This window comes from Aegilops tauschii, chromosome 4 (assembly GCF_002575655.3).
Source record: "Aegilops tauschii subsp. strangulata cultivar AL8/78 chromosome 4, Aet v6.0, whole genome shotgun sequence".
In the NCBI taxonomy this organism is placed as follows: domain Eukaryota; kingdom Viridiplantae; phylum Streptophyta; class Magnoliopsida; order Poales; family Poaceae; genus Aegilops; species Aegilops tauschii.
This window is the reverse complement of record NC_053038.3, coordinates 428,490,064-428,510,376: the sequence shown is the minus strand read 5'-3', so window position 1 is coordinate 428,510,376 and position 20,313 is coordinate 428,490,064. Positions and strand designations below refer to the sequence as shown.

Here is a 20,313-nt window from a genome sequence, read left to right as displayed (position 1 = left end):
ACCATCGACAGAAGCGTTCACTGCAGCAGAGATCCCCCCTGCAGACTTTCTTTCGCCGCCTCAGATCATCTTCCCTGTTGCCGGCAGCCACGCCAACTGCATTACCATCATCGACGGAGCAGATGAACCTGAGGACTACATAGTTCCGGAAGAGAGGTCGCAGTCTTTCGTGTTTGCTTACGTTATACATCGGTTATTATTACCTGCTACTTTATCGTTCAAACTTGAGTTTTGAAATGCCCATGGGTCTCATATCGAGCCAGCAATGAATAGTATCTGTCTACTATCTGGTTCATCTGGGGTCTTCTATGTGGTTCATGTTGGGTGGGCAACAAACAATAGATGATCCATTGTCTATCTTTTTAAACTGAAGCTATAATTTACCTGCTATCATTAGTTTTGGATCCATCCACTCGTTTGCTACCATCAGTCTTGATTTTTGCATGCACCCCTTAGGCCTTACAAAATCTAACTATTTTTTTATTATGCATGTCAGATATTGTACACAATCGTACAGAACATGTAGAGAAAAAGAGAAAACCGTTGCGTGGGAATATAATGTCATGCAGACGTCGCTCCATGGTGGGCGAAGTGCCCCCCCCCCTCCTGCATTTCCAGATTGTATTCCAGAGGAAGATAACTGTTCAGATGGGGATTCAGAAGGAGCCGAACACTCCTGTTTTACCACCTGAGGTGTTTGCTCTAACCTGGCATGCTGATGTTGGTCATATCATGCATATGGCGCCTTGCATTGCTTAGATTATACATCTTATATGTCATCAGCTTAGTTTAGATTTGCTTTGTGTGAATGCCACCTGTTTGGTTTCTATATCATACTCCCACCATTCCTAAATATTTTTCTTTTTAGAGATTTCAACAAGTGACTACATACGGAACAAAATGAGTGAATCTACACTCTAAAATATGTCTATATACATCTGTATGTGGTAGTCCATTTGAAATCTCTAAAAAGACAAATATTTAGGAACGGAGGGAGTATATGGGAATTATGCAGTGCCATCTTCTTTAGCCAGGCATCATATACGTGAATCATGCAATGCCATCGTGTTTAGCCAGTCATCGTATATGTGAATTGTATCGTGCCATATTTTTTTTCCATAATGTATTCCATTTGTCAACAATGTTTATACATTCATCTACTCTTCTTGTGCATCAGCCATTTGAGTCGGTCATGGGAAAATCTGGAGTCAAAAGGTCTTCTGAGCAGTCAGTGCTACCTGTCGATGCAGATTTCTTGCTGGTTACAGATAGCTCCTCAGAGGAGGATTTAGAGACAGATGACCAGTCGTATCCCCCCCCCGAGGTGCATGCTCTAACTTGGCTGGGTTATATTGCTCATATCATGCATATGGTGTCTTGCATTGCCATGCCATCTGCTTAGATTAGACATGCTTTGTGTGAATTCCTCCTATTTTCTTTCTATATCAGATATGTGAATTATGCAATGCCATGTTTTTCAGCCAGTTATCATATATGTGAATTATGCACCGCCATGGAGCCAGGCATCATATATGTGAATTATCTCATGCCATCTTTTTTTTCATTACGTATTCCATTTGTCGACAATCTGTGTATATTAAACTACTCTTCATGTGTATCAACCATTTGAGCCGGTTATGGAAAAATCTGGAGTGAAAACAAGGTCTTCAGAGCAGGCAATGGTACCTGTTGAAGCATATATCTCAATGGTTACAGGGAGCTCCTCAGAGGAGGATTCAGAGACAGATGACCAGCCCTATATCCCACCTGAGGTGTATGCTCTAAGTTGCAATGTTTATATTTCTCATATGATGCATATGGTGTCTTGCATTGCTTAGTTTAGACATCATATGCACAATATTGAATTCCATCTGCTTAGTTTAGAGATCATACATGCGAGTGCCAGCTACTTAGTATATGAATCAATTATGTCAATTATATCATGCCATCCTGTATACTTAGACAACATGTATGTGAATTATTTCATCCCAACCTATTTTAGAAAGACATCATATAGTTTTGTCATGTCATCCTGTTTAGGTACTCATCATATGTTGAATTATGCCATTATCCTGTTAAGTTATCCATCATATATCTGAAACTGTGTCATGCTATCATGTTTAGTTAGGCGTCATATATGTGAAATTGTGTCATGTTGTCCTGTTTGGTTAGACAACATATATGTGAATTACCACATCTGTCTATCATACAATGTCTGTACGTTCAATTTCTTTTCTTGTTTATCAGCCATTTGAATTGGAGATGGTGATGGCAGTATCTAAGGGAGCAAAAACCCGTTCTTCACTATGTCATCGGCTTAGTTTAGATTTGCTTTGTGTGAATGCCACCTGTTTGGTTTCTATATCATACTCCCACCATTCCTAAATATTTGTCTTTTTAGAGATTTCAACAAGTGACTACATACGGAACAAAATGATTGAATCTACACTCTAAAATATGTCTATATACATCCGTATGTGGTAGTCCATTTGAAATCTCTAAAAAGACAAATATTTAGGAACGGAGGGAGTATATGGGAATTATGCAATGCCATCTTCTTTAGCCAGGCATCATATACGTGAATCATGCAATGCCATCGTGTTTAGCCAGTCATCGTATATGTGAATTGTATCGTGCCATATTTTTTTCCATAATGTATTCCATTTGTCAACAATGTTTATACATTCATCTACTCTTCTTGTGCATCAGCCATTTGAGACGGTCATGGATAAATCTAGAGTCAAAACAAGGTCTTCTGAGTAGTCAGTGCTACCTGTCGATGCAGATTTCTTGTTGGTTACAGATAGCTCCTCAGAGGAGGATTCAGAGGTAGATGACCAGTTGTATCCCCCCCCCCCCCCCGAGGTGCATGCTCTAACTTGGTTGGGTTATATTTCTCATATCATGCATATGGTGTCTTGCATTGCCATGCCATCTGCTTAGATTAGACATGCTTTGTGTGAATGCCTCCTATTTGCTTTCTATATCAGATATGTGAATTATGCAATGCCATGTTTTTCAGCCAGTTATCATATATGTGAATTATGCACCGCCATGGAGCCAGGCATCATATATGTGAATTATCTCATGCCATCTTTTTTTCATTACGTATTCCATTTGTCGACAATCTGTGTATATTGAACTACTCTTCATGTGTATCAGCCATTTGAGCCGGTTATGGAAAAATCTGGAGTGAAAACAAGGTCTTCAAGTAGGCAATGGTACCTATTGAAGCATATATCTCGATGGTTACAGGGAGCTCCTCAGAGGAGGATTCAGAGACAGATGACTAGTCCTATATCCCGCCTGAGGTGTATGCTCTAAGTTGCAATGTTTATATTTCTCATATGATGCATATGGTGTCTTGCATTTCTTAGTTTAGACATCATATGCACAATATTGAATTCCATCTGCTTAGTTTAGAGATCATACATGCGAGTGCCAGCTGCTTAGTATATGAATCAATTATGTCAATTATATCATGCCATCCTGTATACTTAGACAACATGTATGTGAATTATTTCATCCCAACCTATTTTAGAAAGACATCATATAGTTTTGTCATGTCATCTTGTTTAGGTACTCATCATATGTTGAATTATGCCATTATCCTGTTAATTTATCCATCATATATCTGAAACTGTGTCATGCTATCCTGTTTAGTTAGGCGTCATATATGTGAAATTGTGTCATGCTGTCCTGTTTGGTTAGACAACATATATGTGAATTACCACATCTGTCTATCATACAATGTCTGTATGTTCAATTTCTTTTCTTGTTTATCAGCCATTTGAATTGGAGATGGTGATGGCAGTATCTAAGGGAGCAAAAACCCGTTCTTCACAAAAGACAGTGCTACCCGTCGATGTAGATAGAACCATGGTTGTACTGGCCCACAAACTAGCCCCACCACACATAATCGAGACTCTTCCAGATTGCACACTTACACCGTTGGGCAGAGAACCGGCTACAACCCATCTAACCGCAACCCCAGCGGATAGTAACCCACTTCTAGTTGACAAAGCACCATGTCCACCACAGAGTACCCCCACACGAGCAGTTTGTAAAGCTACTGTAGCGCCCAAAGCACGAAGACCACCACAGCTAACCCAAACTCCATGTTTAAAGCAGAAGAGCAACTGTTCTCAAGTCAGATTCCGTAGCTATGGTCCATACTCCTTTGCTGTTGCATCACTGTATTTACTCATACCAACTACTTTCGAATTTGAAGGATTCAATTGAAACTCCAATGGCGCAACATGTATGTTTTAAACCTATTTCTTTAACTGGATTGTTGTTCTAACTTCTTGCTCTATGTTGATTTCAGTTTAAGTTGTACAAACAGTTATGTTCTCATGTGATGCACATTACAAGTGTTGCCAATGTTGTGTAGTTTCTCACACTTATATTCTGTCTATGCTGCTGTGTCTTAAAAATATATGAGTTGAACTGTGTCTCTATCTTGATTAGGCAACATAAACTAGAATGATATGGACAATACAGTGACCATAGTACATAGATATATGTTTGTTTCATGCTGTTATCCTGTCCACCTTACTACTGAACCGGTTTACCAAAATGAGTTTCGTATACTACAAGCTAAACCTGTGATGTGTTTGCTTGTTTCTCTTGTAGTATGCAAACAGAATATTGGAGAAGAGCACCCCACTATGCAATGGTAGAGAAAATAATGCAGATAAGGTTCAAGATAGTGAGACAACCCTGTTGGTCTCCAAGAAAGGTGATAAAGACGATCTTGTAGACAGTGAGAAAACCCCACAGTCCTACGTTGATGTAGTGTTCGAGTTACTGGCCAGTACCGCTGGCACAAGCTCTTCGAACTCGCTGCCTGAATCACTTCGGCTTCTTCAGTCTCAGCTACAAGCTGAAAGGCATCAGTCAGCCGTGCTGCGGCAAGAAGCCGAAGGACTGAGGAAGTCTCTGCAGAATTCAGATGCGTACGTTCTTGTGCAACAGCAAGCGCTGGAGGATTTAAGCGCCAAACAAGAGAAAGTTAATAAGCTTGCTAAGCATCTTGCCAGCATTATGGGTACCCAGGATATTGTTTCTTGAGCTCTTCTGAAGTGGTTTCAGTTCTGGACTTGCTTTGCTGCGGTGTTTATATGATGCTTTGTTCCCTATATTTGCACTGGTGGCGAACTTTGATGCCCAGTGGATGTAATATGTGTAATAGCCGTGATAGCCTAGCATAAGTTGCTTGCTTATTTATTTCCTTGTTGTCTTGTTTATTTGTTTGCTTGTAGTCAGTGCAGTTCTTTTTCCGCGGTTTGCTAGTGGCTGCAATAACCTATTTTTTAAACTAGGCCACAATAACCATGGGCTAATATTTACTATAGTGACACTGGGCCTCCTACGGGCCGTAGAAACAGTGGGCCTTCTACGGGCCGTAGAAACAGTGGGCCTTCTACGAGCCGTAGAAACAATGGGCCTTCTACGAGCCGTATCATCAATGGGCCTTATACGGGTCGTATGATCGATTGGCCAAACATGGGCCAATAACAGACCGCATTATGGCCGTAAACGGGCTAGAGTTGGAATCGTCCGTTCATGGGCCGACCATAACGGGCCATCGTTAATAGGCTGTATTTGATGACGCTATGAAAACGGCCCAACGAATTAACGGACCACAAACGGGCCAACTGTAACCACGGGCTGAATTTGGCCCACAAGCAGAAAATAACAGTAACGGGCCGTAAGTAAACGAATGCTGGAAATGAGTCCAAGAATTAATGGGCTCTGAGAAGGCCGAAAGATAACATGGGCCGGAAACGACCCAACGGAATAACGGGTCGTTAATGGGTATAAAGTGATACACTGTTCATTACGGGCCAGTTTCACCACGGGCCGTTAATGGGTGTAAAGTGATACACTATTCATTACGGGCCAGTTTCACCACGGGCCGTTAATGGGCCAAGAGTTACAAAGGGCCTCATATGGGCCGAAAAGACGTCATGGGCCATACATGGGCCAGAAGTGAAAACGGGCTGGAATCATATTGGATGGCCCAGATGACGCTACTGGGCCTAATTCGGATAGGGCGTAACGGGCCTTGGGTTAGCGGGCTGTAAATGGGCTATATGCGAACAGGTCGTTAACAGGCTTTCCATGGGCTGGCCCGCCACCTTTTGACCAAGTCAAACGGGCCGGCCTTTTCACAGGAATGGGCCTCTGTTGGGCCGTGCCACGTGTCGACGTATCATAGGCGCCTTCTGTCCAATGAGTGGATGGCATCTGTCCCAACGATGAGCCGACACGTGTTTCCTCCAGCCAATGATGATTTTACACGTGGAAAATCCCCATTGGTCGGGGCTGTTAACGGGTTATCGGATCCAAAACCCGACCCGATAGCTTAACGACGTTCCGTTACGGTGGATGCCACGTGTCGGTCACCCTTGACGAAAGCACTTCTATGACGCGTGATTTATCGTCATGGAAGTGGACACTTCCGTGATGATAATTTTGGTAATGTCATGGAACACTTCTACGACAGCACGGGTATGACTATATTGAGTCTGTCATAAAATCGTCATGGATGTACATGCATGACAAAAAACGCGACCTACTGTGACAAACACGTATCATCACGGAAGTGTATTTTTTTTGTAGTGCACCCTCGGTCATATCGTCGTAGTGCTTAGGCAAAGCCCTGCGAGGATCACTTCACCATCACCGTCACCATGCCGTCGTGCTGACGAAACTCATCTACTACATCGACGTCTTGCTGGATCAAGAAGGCGAGGGACGTCACCGAGCTGAACGTGTGCAGAACTCGGAGGTGTCGTGCGTTGGGTACTTGATCGGCCAGAGCTAGAAGAAGTTCGACTACATCAACCGCGTTGTCAAACGCTTCCACTTACGGTCTACAAGGGTACGTAGACACACTCTCCCCCTCGTTGCTATGCATCTTCTAGATAGATCTTGCGTGAGTGTAGGAATTTTTTTGAAATTGCATGCTACGTTTCCTAACAAACACCCCATTGTCACCACGGGTATCCACATGCAAGACATACATTAAGTGATCTCAAAATCTAATATTCAATCAAACATAAAGAAATCTCAAAGAGCAAGACTCAATTCATCACAACAAGATGGAGAGAAAAAACACAATATGATCCGACTATATTAATAAATCTCGCGGTACATAAAGATCGTGTCAAATAAAGAAGAAGAAGAAGAAGAAGAAGAAGAAGAAGAGAGAGAGAGAGAGATCGATCAAACACATAACTACTGGTACATATCCTTAGCCCCGAGCGTGAACTACTTCCTCCTCGTCATGGAGATCACAGGGATGATGAAGATGGCCTCCGGTGATGATTTCCCTCTCCGCAGGGTGCCAGAGAAGGCCTCCAGATGAGATCGCTTCGGTACAGAGGCTTGCGGCGGCGGAGCGAAAGTTCTAGGTTTCTTTTCGGGTTTTCTATATTTATAGGATTTTTTGGCGTCGGTTTCACGTCAGTGGGTACATCTAACACAGGTTTTGAAGGGGCGCATGGGGGCTTTGGCTATGGCATCAGGAATCAAGAAGGAGAAGATGTCTTAAGCTTTGCTCTAGCCTACAACATGATTGTAGCTAACACCCTCTTTAGAAAGAGAGAATCACATCTGGTGACTTTTAGTAGTGGCCAACACTCTAGCCAGATTGATTTTATCCTCTCGAGAAGAGAAGATAGGCGTGCGTGCCTAGACTGTAAGGTGATACCTGGAGAGAGTGTTGTACCCCAGCATAAGCTGGTGGTTGCTGACTTCCGCTTTCGGATTCGTGTCCAGCGGGATAAGCGTGCCAAAGTCGCTAGAACGAAGTGGTGGAAGCTCAAGGGGGAGGTAGCTCAGGTGTTCAAGGAGAGGGTCATTAAGGAGGGCCCTTGGGAGGAAGGAGGGGATGCGGATAATGTGTGGATGAAGATGGCGACTTGCATTCGTAAGGTGGCCTCGGAGGAGTTTGGAGTGTCCAGGGGAAGGAGAAGTGAAGATAAAGATACCTGGTGGTGGAATGATGATGTCCAGAAGGCGATTAAAGAGAAGAAAGATTGCTTCAGACGCCTATACCTGGATAGGAGTGCAGACAACATAGAGAAGTACAAGATGGCGAAGAAGGCCGCAAAGCGAGTTGTTGGTGAAGCAAGGGGTTGGGCATATGAGGACCTCTACCAACGGTTAGGCACGAAGGAAGGTGAAAGGAAGATCTATAAGATGGCTAAGATCCGTGAGAGGAAGACGAGGGATATTGGCCAAGTCAAATGCATCAAGGACGGAGCAGGCCAACTCTTGGTGAAGGATGAGGAGATTAAGCATAGATGGCGGGAGTACTTCGACAAGCTGTTCAATGGGGAGAATGAGAGTTCTACCATTGAACTGGACGACTCCTTTGATGAGACCAGCATGCATTTTGTGCGGCGAATCCAGGAGTCTGAGGTGAAGGAGGCTTTAAAAAGGATGAAAGGAGGCAAGGCGATGGGCCCTGATTGTATCCCCATTGAGGTGTGGAAAGGTCTTGGGGACATAGCGATAGTATGGCTAACCAAGCTTTTCAACCTCATTTTTCGGGCAAACAAGATGCCAGAAGAATGGAGACGGAGTATATTAGTACCAATCTTCAAGAACAAGGGGGATGTTCAGAGTTGTACTAATTACCGTGGAATTAAGCTGATGAGCCATACAATGAAGCTATGGGAGAGAGTCATTGAGCACCGCTTAAGAAGAATGACAAGCGTGACCAAAAATCAGTTTGGTTTCATGCCTGGGAGGTCGACCATGGAAGCCTTTTTCTTGGTACGACAACTTATGGAGAGATATAGGGAGCAAAAGAATGACTTGCATATGGTGTTCATTGATTTGGAGAAGGCCTATGATAAGATACCACGGAATGTCATGTGGTGGGCCTTGGAGAAACACAAAGTCCCAGCAAAGTACATTACCCTCATCAAGGACATGTACGATAATGTTGTGACAAGTGTTCGAACAAGTCATGTCGACACCGATGACTTCCCGATTAAGATAGGACTGCATCAGGGGTCAGCTTTGAGCCCTTATCTTTTTTGCATTGGTGATGGATGAGGTCACAAGGGATATACAAGGAGATATCCCATGGTGTATGCTCTTTGCGGATGATGTGGTGCTAGTTGACGATAGTCGGACGGGGGTAAATAGGAAGTTAGAGTTATGGAGACGAACCTTGGAATCGAAAGGGTTTAGGCTTAGTAGAACTAAAACCGAGTACATGATGTGCGGTTTCAGTACTACTAGGTGTGAGGAGGAGGAGGTTAGCCTTGATGGCTAGATGGTACCTCGGAAGGACACCTTTCGGTATTTGGGGTCAATGTTGCAGGAGGATGGGGGTATTGATGAAGATGTGAACCATCGAATCAAAGCTGGATGGATGAAGTGACGCCAAGCTTCTGGCATTCTCTGTGACAAGAGAGTGCCACAAAAGCTAAAAGGCAAGTTCTACAGGACGGCGGTTCGACCCGCAATGTTGTATGGCGCGGAGTGTTGGCCGACTAAAAGGCGACATGTTCAACAGTTAGGTGTGACGGAGATGCGTATGTTGAGATGGATGTGTGGCCACACGAGGAAGGATCGAGTCCGGAATGATGATATACAAGATAGAGTTGGGGTAGCACCAATTGAGGAGAAGCTTGTCCAACATCGTCTGAGATGGTTTGGGCATATTCAGCGCAGGCCTCCAGAAGCTCCAGTGCATAGCGGACGGCTAAAGCGTGCGGAGAATGTCAAGAGAGGGCGGGGTCGACCGAATTTGACATGGGAGGAGTCCGTTAAGAGAGACCTGAAGGAGTGGAGTATCACCAAAGAGCTAGCTATGGACAGGGGTGCGTGGAAGCTTGCTATCCATGTGCCAGAGCCATGAGTTGGTTGTGAGATCTTATGGGTTTCACCTCTAGCCTACCCCAACTCGTTTGGGACTAAAGGCTTTGTTGTTGTTGTTGTTGTTGTTGGTTTCACGTCAATGGCCCCACGAGGGACCGACAAGTTCAGAGCGCGCCCCCTACCCCACAGGGCACGCCCCTTGAGCTTGTCGCTCCCTGGACTTCGTCTTGTCCACCTCCTAGGCTTAGGATGTCTCTTTTCTTCTGGTCCACCTCTTAGGCTTAGGATGTCTATTTTTGCACAAAAAACAACATCACTATAGTTCTGCTGAAAACAACGTCAGTCTGGGTTAATTCCATTCAAATCATACCAAAACCATATATTTTTTTGTAAAAATGATATGAATACTTTATAAATTATAGATACGTTGGAGACGTTTCATGGATGCTTGTGACAGGTGACTACGTGCATATTTTTATGGATTTTCTAATTTTTGAACACACTTTAGAAAACACAAACAATATTTTTTGAAATTTTCAGATTTTGAAATAGTTTTTGAATTACACTAACATAATTTAGAATTAGAAATATTGTAAAAATTTCTGAACTTTTTTAGCAACAAGAACATAATTTGTAAACGCGACTTTAAAAAAAATTCTGAACGTTCTTTGAAATGTTTTGAACAATTTTTGAAAATCTGAACACTTTCTGAAAAAGCGAACAAATTTTGAAATAATGAATGTTATTAAAAAGAGTATGTTTTTTGAAACGTACAAGTTTTGAAATGATCTAACATTTTTTGAAAAACGTGAACAATTTGCAAAAATATTTTTAAAACGCGAACAAAATTAGAAAATTCGGAACAATTTTTGTAAAAAGTGAATAATTTTAAAAATTCCAAACATTTTTTAAAACATGAAAAAATTTGAAATCCTGAACATGTTTTTTTCTAAAATTCTGAAAATATTTTGAAAACATGACACTTTTTTAAATCCTCGAACATTTTTTGAATATCAGGGAATAAACTTTGAAATTCTGAACATGTTTTGAAGATTTGAACATTTTTTGAAATTCCCAATTTCTTAAAATTGAAAAAGAAACAAGAAATAAAACCAGATAACAAAAAACGCGAAAAATAAAAACTAAAAATAAAAAATTAAGGAAAAACCGAAGAAAACCATCTATGAAACAGCAGGAAAAAAGAAAAAACTGACCTGGACCGGTTGGGTACCTTCTAGAGTTCCCAAAAACCAGGATGAGTGAAGCGCCGCAACGGGCCGGCTCATTTTTTTTTTTTGAGGGGAAGGGCCGGCTCATTTAGTCGCTCGCGTCGCTCGGTCGTGGTTTTCCGAGCCACGGAGCCAGGCTGAAGCCAACCACACCTCTCCCTCGCACGACCACTGCTCCCGAGCCCTCACATCGCGCGAGGCGCGACCCCCCTTTCCGTCTGACCTAGCCGCCGGCTCCACTCCCGCGCCCCCATGGAGAACGCCCGCTGATCTGCCCAGCCGCCGGTCCTCTTCCATCTTCTACACCTCGCCGCCGCCGTGCTGATACGGTCTAACTCGCCGCCGCCCCGCCGCTCCGCCGCTGCTCCCGGTCAACCCGCGGCTGCCCCTCTTCAACCTCGCCGCCGCCAGCCCCAGCACGCCGTCACCGCCACCTCCGCCTCTGCCTCCGCGCCTCCTCCGCTCGCTCGCCGCGCTGGGGCAGATGAATCCGGGAGGGCAGGCTCCGCTGGGTCAGACGGATCCGGTCGGGCAGGCTGCGCTGGAGCAGATGGATCCGGTTGGGCAGCAGTGGGCGCCGAGAGGCCTGGCCGTACAAGCGGCTCCCGTACCGGCTCCCGGGTACGGGAACGGGCAGGCGGCGCCGGCGCCGGCGGACGGCTCTGGGGTGCCGGATGGCCAGCCGATGAGATCCGTCGACAAGGTTCTGTCTCATACTACTGCAACGAATCCTTCTCCGGCTAAGGGTGCTTCAGCCCGCCGCAGAAGAAATAGAAAATCAGGTCCTACATCGGCGACTATTCCGGCCCCTCCCCCCTTGACGACCGCTCAAGTTCCCTGGAGCTTTCCCCGTGAACCAGCTTCAGCGGCTCAGGTTCTGAGTAATCTAAATGCTAGTCCCACTCCCACCGTACCCTTCAAAGCTGCCCCGACAATGATATACAAGCCATCAAAGATCAGGAGGTCTCTTCATCAGCAGTCATCAATCGTAGCTGCATCTTCGGAAAACAAGATCCTTCCTGCCATTCGAGTCCGCATGACTGAACAGCTTCGGGAATCGAACCTGCAGCATATGTTCTCAGATGGACACATGTTCCGTGTGCAACATAATTGTGCCTATTTCGAGTTTCCAACCCTGGAAAAAGCACAAGCGGCTGCTGACAGAGCTAATAGGGGTGAAATATCATTTGAAATAAAGGTTGATGTGGATAGATCATCTGATACACCAGACAGGTTACATCAAGCTTTGATGAGGGAAAATGCTTCAACAGGAAGCCAGATCAGAGAAGGTGCTTTAGCAGGAGGAAGCCAGTCCAGTGAAGTAGTTCCAGATGGCCACGGCAGCAAACGGAAATTTGAGGATGATGATTTGGGGCAGCTCATCAAGCGACAGAAGAAGGGAGAGAGTAGGATAGGAATGGACTTTTCTGCTTTTAAGTGGCAGCGAGTTGCCAAGTTTGCTGCTGTCAAAGGAAATGAGTTTGTTGAGCTATACAAGTTTGACCTTGCTTCATCGTTTGGGTCAGTTTGCTCTTCGGCGTCCATGTGCTCCATCAATCCCGTTGGCAGCTTGGTCTTCACTGGAATTCTCGGTTACATGGGCAAAGGTTTCACTGCAGGGCTGAGCTGGGGCGGCAAGATCGATTTGGACAGCCTAGTTATTGCCCATTACATGTGTGCCATCATTCCTTATCCAAGAGAAGCTGCCACATTTGAGAATATCAGTAAGGATGTGCATGCAGTGATTTACAGTTTGATCGAGCTCTACAGAATTGACAACAAGCTTCCACCGTATTTCGATGATTTGGTTTCTTAAGCAGAGCGTATCCCCAACAATATTGCTACAGACCCTGCAGTCCTTGAGGAATTTCTGGTGGAACTGATTAATCATGGCTCTTTCCAGCCGGATCCTAACATAGTCGCTGCCCTGCAAGAGTTCCATAGCACCTTCAAAAACCTTGGTGTCGATGAACAGGAAGATTTTACTGAGGAGGCAGAGGCTGCAACTCTTGTCTTGCCAGCAAATTGGCCAAATACAGTTCAAACTGACAGACTACTTAGCTTGATCTTCAGTCGCAGCCATGCTCTCCTGAGAACTTTTGCTTCTGAAGTAGCGTTCCATAGACATTTTACCGTGCACTTCATTGATATCATTGTTACTCCGCAAGAGCTGCAGTGGTATGTACTTATTTCCCACCCAAATCCATCCTCTCGTCAAAATTACCTCTTCAGTGTAAATGTTAGTTTAGTTCTGTGTATGACCACAAATTTACTCCTTCAGTCTAGAGTGCTCAATTCCAAGGCTGATCAGCAAGGGAATTGCCTTTTGACTGAATCAATTTTCTGGATACCTGTGATCATGACCATAGTGTTTTTCCTCGACAACATTTTTACCATTTGTTTTGTCCTCCCGTGTGTGTGTGTGTATCAACCAACAACTTTACAACCTTTTGCAGTTCATAACTTATGTTTCTCCATTCTTGCAGCGTCGTCTCCAAGCCACTTCAGCTTTTCCCAACGCCTATGGATCTACTGCATTGGATCTTCCACTTGTTTTTGAAATGAAGGAAAGGAATATGATCATGGCGTACTATTTCAGGACCTTTCTTCCTACCTTTTTCCGTTTAATGTTTAAACTAATGAAGACCACTCCTTGGATTGAGAAAATCATCAGGTCCTTTATCAAATCAGAATGTAAGTGAACTATACCAATAATTTGTTTGTCTTTTAGATACTGTCTTTTATGTTAGAACCATGAGTTGGTTGCGAGCTGTTTTTGGGTTTCAGCTCTAGCCTACCTTAACTTGTTTGGGACTAAAGGCTTGTTGTTTGTTTGTTTGTTTTGTTTTATTTATAATCAATGGTACAGGTGAGGTTGCAGCGGCACCACTAGGATCAGCTTATGAGGTACAAGAAGATTATAGTTGTGACAGCTTGGTACAAGTATTGAGTGGAACAGGGACTGCAGAGCTGACTTCATGTTTAAACATGTCAATCCTGGTATATATGATGAAATGCCTTTCATAAGTGTTTCTTTGATCAACTACTCATAGTGGAATTCCTACCCTGCTGAGGAGGATAAAATAAACTGTTATGAGACTCCTCCAAACATAAATCTCCTAATAAAGTGTTATTTCATTAATTAATTTATTCTTTTCCTTGCTTTGGACTTGCAGTTTTCTCATATATTAATTGTTGCTCTTACAGGCTATGGGTAACGTCAAAAAATTTCGGGACGGTCTGCCCATAGGATTGCAACAACATCAGACACTTCATGTCCATCAAAGGCAAGATGAATTCACCTGTGTACGCTCTGTCTTAAATGCTATCATTGATGATTTGAGTGGTCCGTCTAAGAAGCAGATTGAATCTGTGTCGCTGACGTTACTTATGAATGCTTTGGCAAAATGTTGGTCTGGACACAAAGACTTACTGATGGTATATCCCACGCTTGGCTTGTAAATGGTTGTTGCCATACTTTTGCTTGAATGTTCTCTATGTCTTATTAGGATTGAACATGTTGCTTTTCTGGCAGGGCGGGCGAAATTATGCTGCCAAAGTTTTTGAGCTGATTCTAAAGCTCCTACATGATTGTTACACTGTTTGTGGTGTAAACACGGCTGAGTCTTGCCACTGTCTGCCACATATTCTGTATAGCATTGAAGTGAAATCATATATGCTCACCTTCTTATTTCCCGTCCTTAGTTTAGGAAAGTGGAAAGTTTTTTCCTTTTATTTTAGGAATTTTGGGAACAGAACATTTCAACAAAGGAAGTCTTTCACCGGTCAAACAAGACGTAAGACTTAATCTAAAAGAAATTACTAGATTGAATCTATTTGCATTAAAAAAACCGATCAAAAAAGGGCGAGCGAAGTAAGTGATCGAAAAACTTTGTTCTTTGTGAGTGTCGAAAATGTGGCCGCAGTTCTAGAGTTGAAAGGCAAACCCAATTTACTCATCAGTTGACAGCTGCTTCTACCAGATGCATTAAAGTAAGTTTTCTTGTTTGTTTAGCGTGATAAATATCTATCTAATGCATAATTTCTTTCTGTTGCTCATAGTGTGTTCCCATGTTATAGAGCAAATATCCAGAAGATTCCTTCGATGTTTTACTAAAAAGGGAGATGGAAATATCGAAGCTATGCCTCAGTTGTTGTGAAACAACCTGTTTGAAAGAGTGTTTGGGACGCTGTCCACATGCATTTGTTGTTGGTAAATCCATTTCCCTTTGAATACAGTATCCTATATGCATGTCTATCTAATTAGCTCTTTCAGGTCAAGTGTTCTTACATATTTTATACATTGTTTTTCTGAATCGAATGTTTATAAGTTTTCACCATTGTTAAATTTTGTGTGAAGTCCTTGTATATTTTGTGTGAAGTAATTGTTGAATTTCTTTCCTGTTACCTTTCATTTTAGCCTTAGAATGGTGCCACGAGGAGGCGGCTGGTGATATAGGTTTAACTTTGGGTGCCATATCTAGCAGCATAGACTTGAGTGTCATTTACGGTGCTCTTCACCAGAATACAAATCATGTTTTGGTTTCAATGGTATGGTACAAAGTCCTATTTTCTTTTTTCACATTTAGAACTTGCGAAGCAGTCGGTTGAAGTATGCAAATCATCATGATAGTTCACTTGCACATGCAGCTGTGCCACAGTGAGGGAAGTCATTTCACATGCTTTACCTTGGAGAATGGGTCCTGGATGTTCTATGATGCTGCGAACAAAGAGGTAAACATCTTCAGCCTTAATATTGCACTTATCTACTTGGTGCTTACTTTAACTTACCTTACTTATTATTGTGTAGGTTGCAGGGCTCTGGGAGAACGTAAAAGATATTTGTGTCAAGCGTGTTCTTAAACCTCAAATCCTGTTGTTTGCAGAACAGGAATAGGTCAGAAGAGACGGATGGTAGATCTGTGTTTGCAATATTAGTCATGTAGAATCGTCGGTAGCAAACTGTATGGGTGATCAATCGTATCACGTACTGCTGAGATGGAATTTTGTGAAACGTGAATTCCTGAACAGATTAAATCTGTTGCCTTTTACCCTCTTATATCATTTGTCTTTGTTGAATGATGATATGCCCGTGCTGCCTAATTGCGCCTGTCTAACTGATAGATTTCCTACAACATCAAACTGGGGCCACTTCTCTGTTCTCTTTCTCTGACGGCCTGAGGATGTCTAAACTGCTTGGGCGTGCTCTCTCTTCCTTTTTCACTTTAGTTTGCTTCCAGTTTTGTAGTGTTCGTTTTTAGCACTTGCTGGGTTTACAGCTGAAGCCATCGCTCTTTTGTTCTCATGATGATTTCGCTCTGCTGTTGCTTCATATAAATATCAGCCGACGTAAACAGTTACCAGTGGCACCGCTTTGACCTTCGTTCATCGGGTGTCGCGTGTTCTCCCGAAGAATCCCTTACCAAAGAAATCCTGTCTCGGCTCGAAAAAAATAAGGAAAATGTTTATTTTCCACCGGATGATCTTTCTCTAGCTTAAACCGCGCGCTACGACTGCCACGCGTCCTGGTGGGGCCAGGCCCCCCTGCCCGGCCTTATCTCTTCATCTCGAGCGAGAACCAGTCAAAGTCCACCGAGCTCAATTCCCTTTGCCATGGCCTCCGGTCCAAGTCCCGTCTGCCATGGCTTGCCCCGAAGCTGCACCTGCTGCTGCTCAAGGTCCCCCCGTCCAAGTCCTGTCTGCCATGGCTTGTCCCCAAACTCCACCTGCTGCTGCTCAAGGTCTCCCGTCCAAGTCTTGCTCGCCATGGCCTGCCCCCAAGCTCTACTACCTGCTGCTCAAGGCCCTCCCGTCCAAATCCCGTTCGCCATGGCCTGCACCCAAGCTCCACCACCTGCTGCTCAAGGTCCACACGACGGCACCATGACGAGGTGATTTTTGTCGACGAGAGCTAGTGCTGCAATGCAGCCTCGTCGTTGACTCAGATGCTGCCGGTGCTGCGACCCGACAACTCGACGCTCCCGCCGGCGTTTGGTGTTGCGACCGACGACTCGACGGTGCTGCAGGCGTTGCGATGCGACTGTCGTCGTCGGTGCTGCGCAGGCGCTCGCCGGTGGTGCAACGCAGCACGCATGGGAGGTTGGGCTGCTCGCTGCCAGTATTGCAACGCAACACGGAGGCCGGGGTGCAGTCGAGCGCCGCTCGTCGCCGGTGATGCAGCGCAGCACGCGAGGGAGGAGGCTGAGCTACGCATCGGTGCTGCATTGGAGCATTTTCCGCGCCAACAGAGTTGCATTGGAACTCCGCCCCGGGCCTGCAATGGAGCGCCGCCAGAGTTGCACTGAAACCGCCGGAGCTGCATTGAAGCGTCGCCGGAGGCGTCGTACTTGCCGCGTTTGATGTTTTTTTGCGGCGCTCGGTATTGCAACGGAGCAACATCCCGGTGGCTCCTAGTGCTGTGTTGCAGCGGCAGTCTTGGAGCTGCGCTGTAGCAGGGGAGGCTATGGGGGACTCTGCCAAATCTCTCGCCGGAGCTCGCTGCAGCCGGGGTCTTTTCGTGCCCGTGGTGGAAGTGAGCTGCAAGGGGATTTCTCTGCTGTTTTGGTCGCGGGGCAAGGAGGACGAAGCATCCGTCTGATCTGATGTGTTGGCGTATCCAACGGTTAAACGTGAGAAGATCAAAGCAGAACGAGCGGCCAGCAAGCCGACTGATTTCTGGGAGAAATCAGTCGGCTGATTTGTAGCAGCCGCCAAAAAATAATCCCGTCTCCTGGTCTCTCCCTTCTCCTTCGCTCCTTGCCAAAGCAAATATTTTCGGCGCGCCGGCGGGCTCCCGGTGCAGTGCATAGCCGCACAGCCCTCGGCCCAAGCGTGGCACGACTGCTCGGCGGCGGCCCTTTCCTCCCTTCTCCCGATGGCGACGGCAGTGCCGGTGTCCACGCCATCCGCAGCCTACATTGCGAGCGGAGGCCGCGTCCCGCTGTCCCTTCCCTCCCGGTCGACTATGGCGTGCAACGGCGGTGCCCACGTCCGCGCTGCTCTTGTTCGTGCTGCCGAGGGGTGCCTCCTCCTGCTCCGGTGTGGATTGCTGCCAGGGTCCCCACGCTCGGACGCATTGAGCTCGCGTAGCCGTCGGTGGGCATACACGGGGCTTCTCCAGCGCCTGGGTTTCCCCTTTCTATTTATTTGGATCATTGATCGGTTGATCCCCGCGGTGCGTCTTCCGATGGTATCTGCATCGCGCTGACAAGGAGCCACTACTACTTTGGCATAACGGGGATGTCTTGCGCAGTCGTAGACACATTTAATTAAGACTGACAGCCAGCAGCCTCACCGGCGGGAAGCCCACCACTGCTTCCCGGACGCGCTCGGCGACGTCGACGAACTTGAAATGGCCTGTACGCGAGTTAATTGCACAGAAGTATCACAACTGGGGCATCACATGCAGATTGGTACCACGATTGCTAATTTTTGCGTGTCAGTACTAACATTGCTCTAAGTTTTTGCAAATAGGTCTAAACTGCGTATAAACACGTATTGACGGTGTATCTGACTAGCGGGGCCCGCCCGTCAGGTGCCGACGTGGCATTTTTTTTGCAGAAAACCCCCTTACGTTGTATGTAATCATAAGAACCTCCACCGCACGCGCCGCTCAAAGCCCTCGTCTTCACCGAGGGGATGCCGCCGCCGGCGACGGCCCAGGGCACCCTAGGGGCGACGACCGCGGTGCTGGCCGAGCTCCTGCACCCCGGGCGCGACCCAGACGAGGCGGACGAGATCTTGGCCCGCCTGCTCTTCTGCACCCACCACACCCTCCCCGACCCGCCCGTCTCCGCCGCCGCCCGCCTCTACGCCCTCTCCTCCGGCGACGCCGTCGACCGCGTCAGCCGCCTCCCCGACGCGCTTCTCCGTAGCATCGTCTCACTCCTGCCCGTCAAGGACGCCGCGCGCACGGCCGCGCTCTCCCGCCGCTGGCGCGGGGTCTGGCGCTCCGCCCCGCTCGTCCTCGCCGACGCGGACCTCTCCCCCTCCCCGGCCGCCCCCGCCCAGCTGTCCCGCGTCCTCGAGGCGCACCCGGGGCCCTTCCGCTGCGTCCACCTCACCGGCAGCTGCACGGAGGAGTCCCGCCACCTGCTCGCGCCCTGGATCCAGCTCCTCGCCGCCAAGGGCGTCCAGGAGCTCGTCCTCATCAACCGCCGGCGCCCGCTCGACGTCGTCCTCCCCGCCACGTTCCTGCGCGTGCGCGTGCGGGGCGGGTCGACGAACGGGATGGAAGGGAGCGCCGGCAGGGCAGGGGCCCGAACACCGCGGCTGTCGCGGTCGGTGAGGGCGGCGCGCGCGCGGCTGAGGGACGACGGGCTCGGGGGCGACGAGGAGACGAGGTGGAGCGCGAGGCGGGAGAGCAGGCGGCGGCGGCGGAGGCGGTCGACGCGGGCGGCGATGGCGTTGCAGGCGTCGAGGTGCGCGGCGACGGCGACGACGTCCTTCTTCCCGTCCCCGGGCCCGGCGGCGAGCGTGGGCATGGCGTCGGCGAGCGTGGCGGCGAGGAGGTCGGCCAGGCGGGCGAGCGGCTACTTCTTACTGCGCGGCGCCTTGCCGTCAGGCCCCGCAAAAATTGCGAACAAAAAAACCTTTCATGGAGCCTTTTTCCCGTAAAAATTTGGGCATTTTTGTGATTACATACAACGTAAGGGGGTTTTCTGCAAAAAAAATGCCACGTCGACACCTGACGGGCGGGCCCCGCTAGTCAGATACACCGTCAATACGTGTTTATACACAGTTTAGACCTATTTGCAAAAACTTAGAGCAATGTTGGTACTGACGCGCAAAAATTAACAATCGTGGTATCAATCTACATGTGATGCCCCAATTGTGGTACTTGCAATTAACTCCCAGCTCTGCACAACGTTGCGGGCGGCGTGCTCCTGGGCCCACCTCACACCCTCCCTGGACTGGCGGCGACATCGTCATTCTAGCACAGCAATCAGGTCCCAGAGGTGCAGGCGGTGGCAGGGAGGATTTAAAAGAAGATTCGTGTTGTGTGTACAAGAATGGTAATTACGCTATGCGTACTGTGCTACAGCTACTCCCTCTCTAAGATGTTTTGTGACACTAGTGCGGTGTCAAAAAATGTCTTATATTATGAGACAAATAGAGTAATATTTTGTATAGCACATTGTCTAAGTTAAGGTAATACTAAGTAGAACAGGGTATTTATTTAATTTTTTTCGAACCATTAGGGTATTTATTTAATCTCCCTTTGACTGATAGAGTAACC

The 20,313-nt window shown here is 46.6% G+C and overlaps 1 protein-coding gene across 2 annotated transcripts; it reads left to right on the top strand.

The window, feature by feature from the left end:
- The first annotated feature begins 11,173 nt into the window (after positions 1 to 11,173).
- Positions 11,174 to 16,134, top strand: LOC109757618 (uncharacterized). Of its 2 annotated transcripts, none has more exons than XM_073496864.1 (9): positions 11,174 to 13,253; positions 13,562 to 13,769; positions 13,945 to 14,075; positions 14,283 to 14,513; positions 14,611 to 15,068; positions 15,156 to 15,288; positions 15,496 to 15,626; positions 15,726 to 15,809; positions 15,886 to 16,134. In XM_073496864.1, the coding sequence occupies exons 6-9, from the start codon at positions 15,201 to 15,203 to the stop codon at positions 15,970 to 15,972; spliced, it is 390 nt and encodes a 129-aa protein (XP_073352965.1). In that variant the 5' UTR covers positions 11,174 to 13,253; positions 13,562 to 13,769; positions 13,945 to 14,075; positions 14,283 to 14,513; positions 14,611 to 15,068; positions 15,156 to 15,200; the 3' UTR covers positions 15,973 to 16,134. Both variants share the same exon structure in this region; 1 of them encodes a protein (XP_073352965.1).
- Positions 16,135 to 20,313: the final 4,179 nt, after the last annotated feature.

Excerpts from the sequence above, each read along its gene's own strand:
- LOC109757618 (XM_073496864.1), top strand. The coding sequence starts at position 15,201 with ATGGAAATATCGAAGCTATGCCTCAGTTGTTGTGAAACAACCTGTTTG. Across the intron at positions 15,627-15,725 it reads ATCATGTTTTGGTTTCAATG|CTGTGCCACAGTGAGGGAAG; the intron begins GTATGGTACAAA and ends TTGCACATGCAG. Across the intron at positions 15,810-15,885 it reads ATGATGCTGCGAACAAAGAG|GTTGCAGGGCTCTGGGAGAA; the intron begins GTAAACATCTTC and ends ATTATTGTGTAG.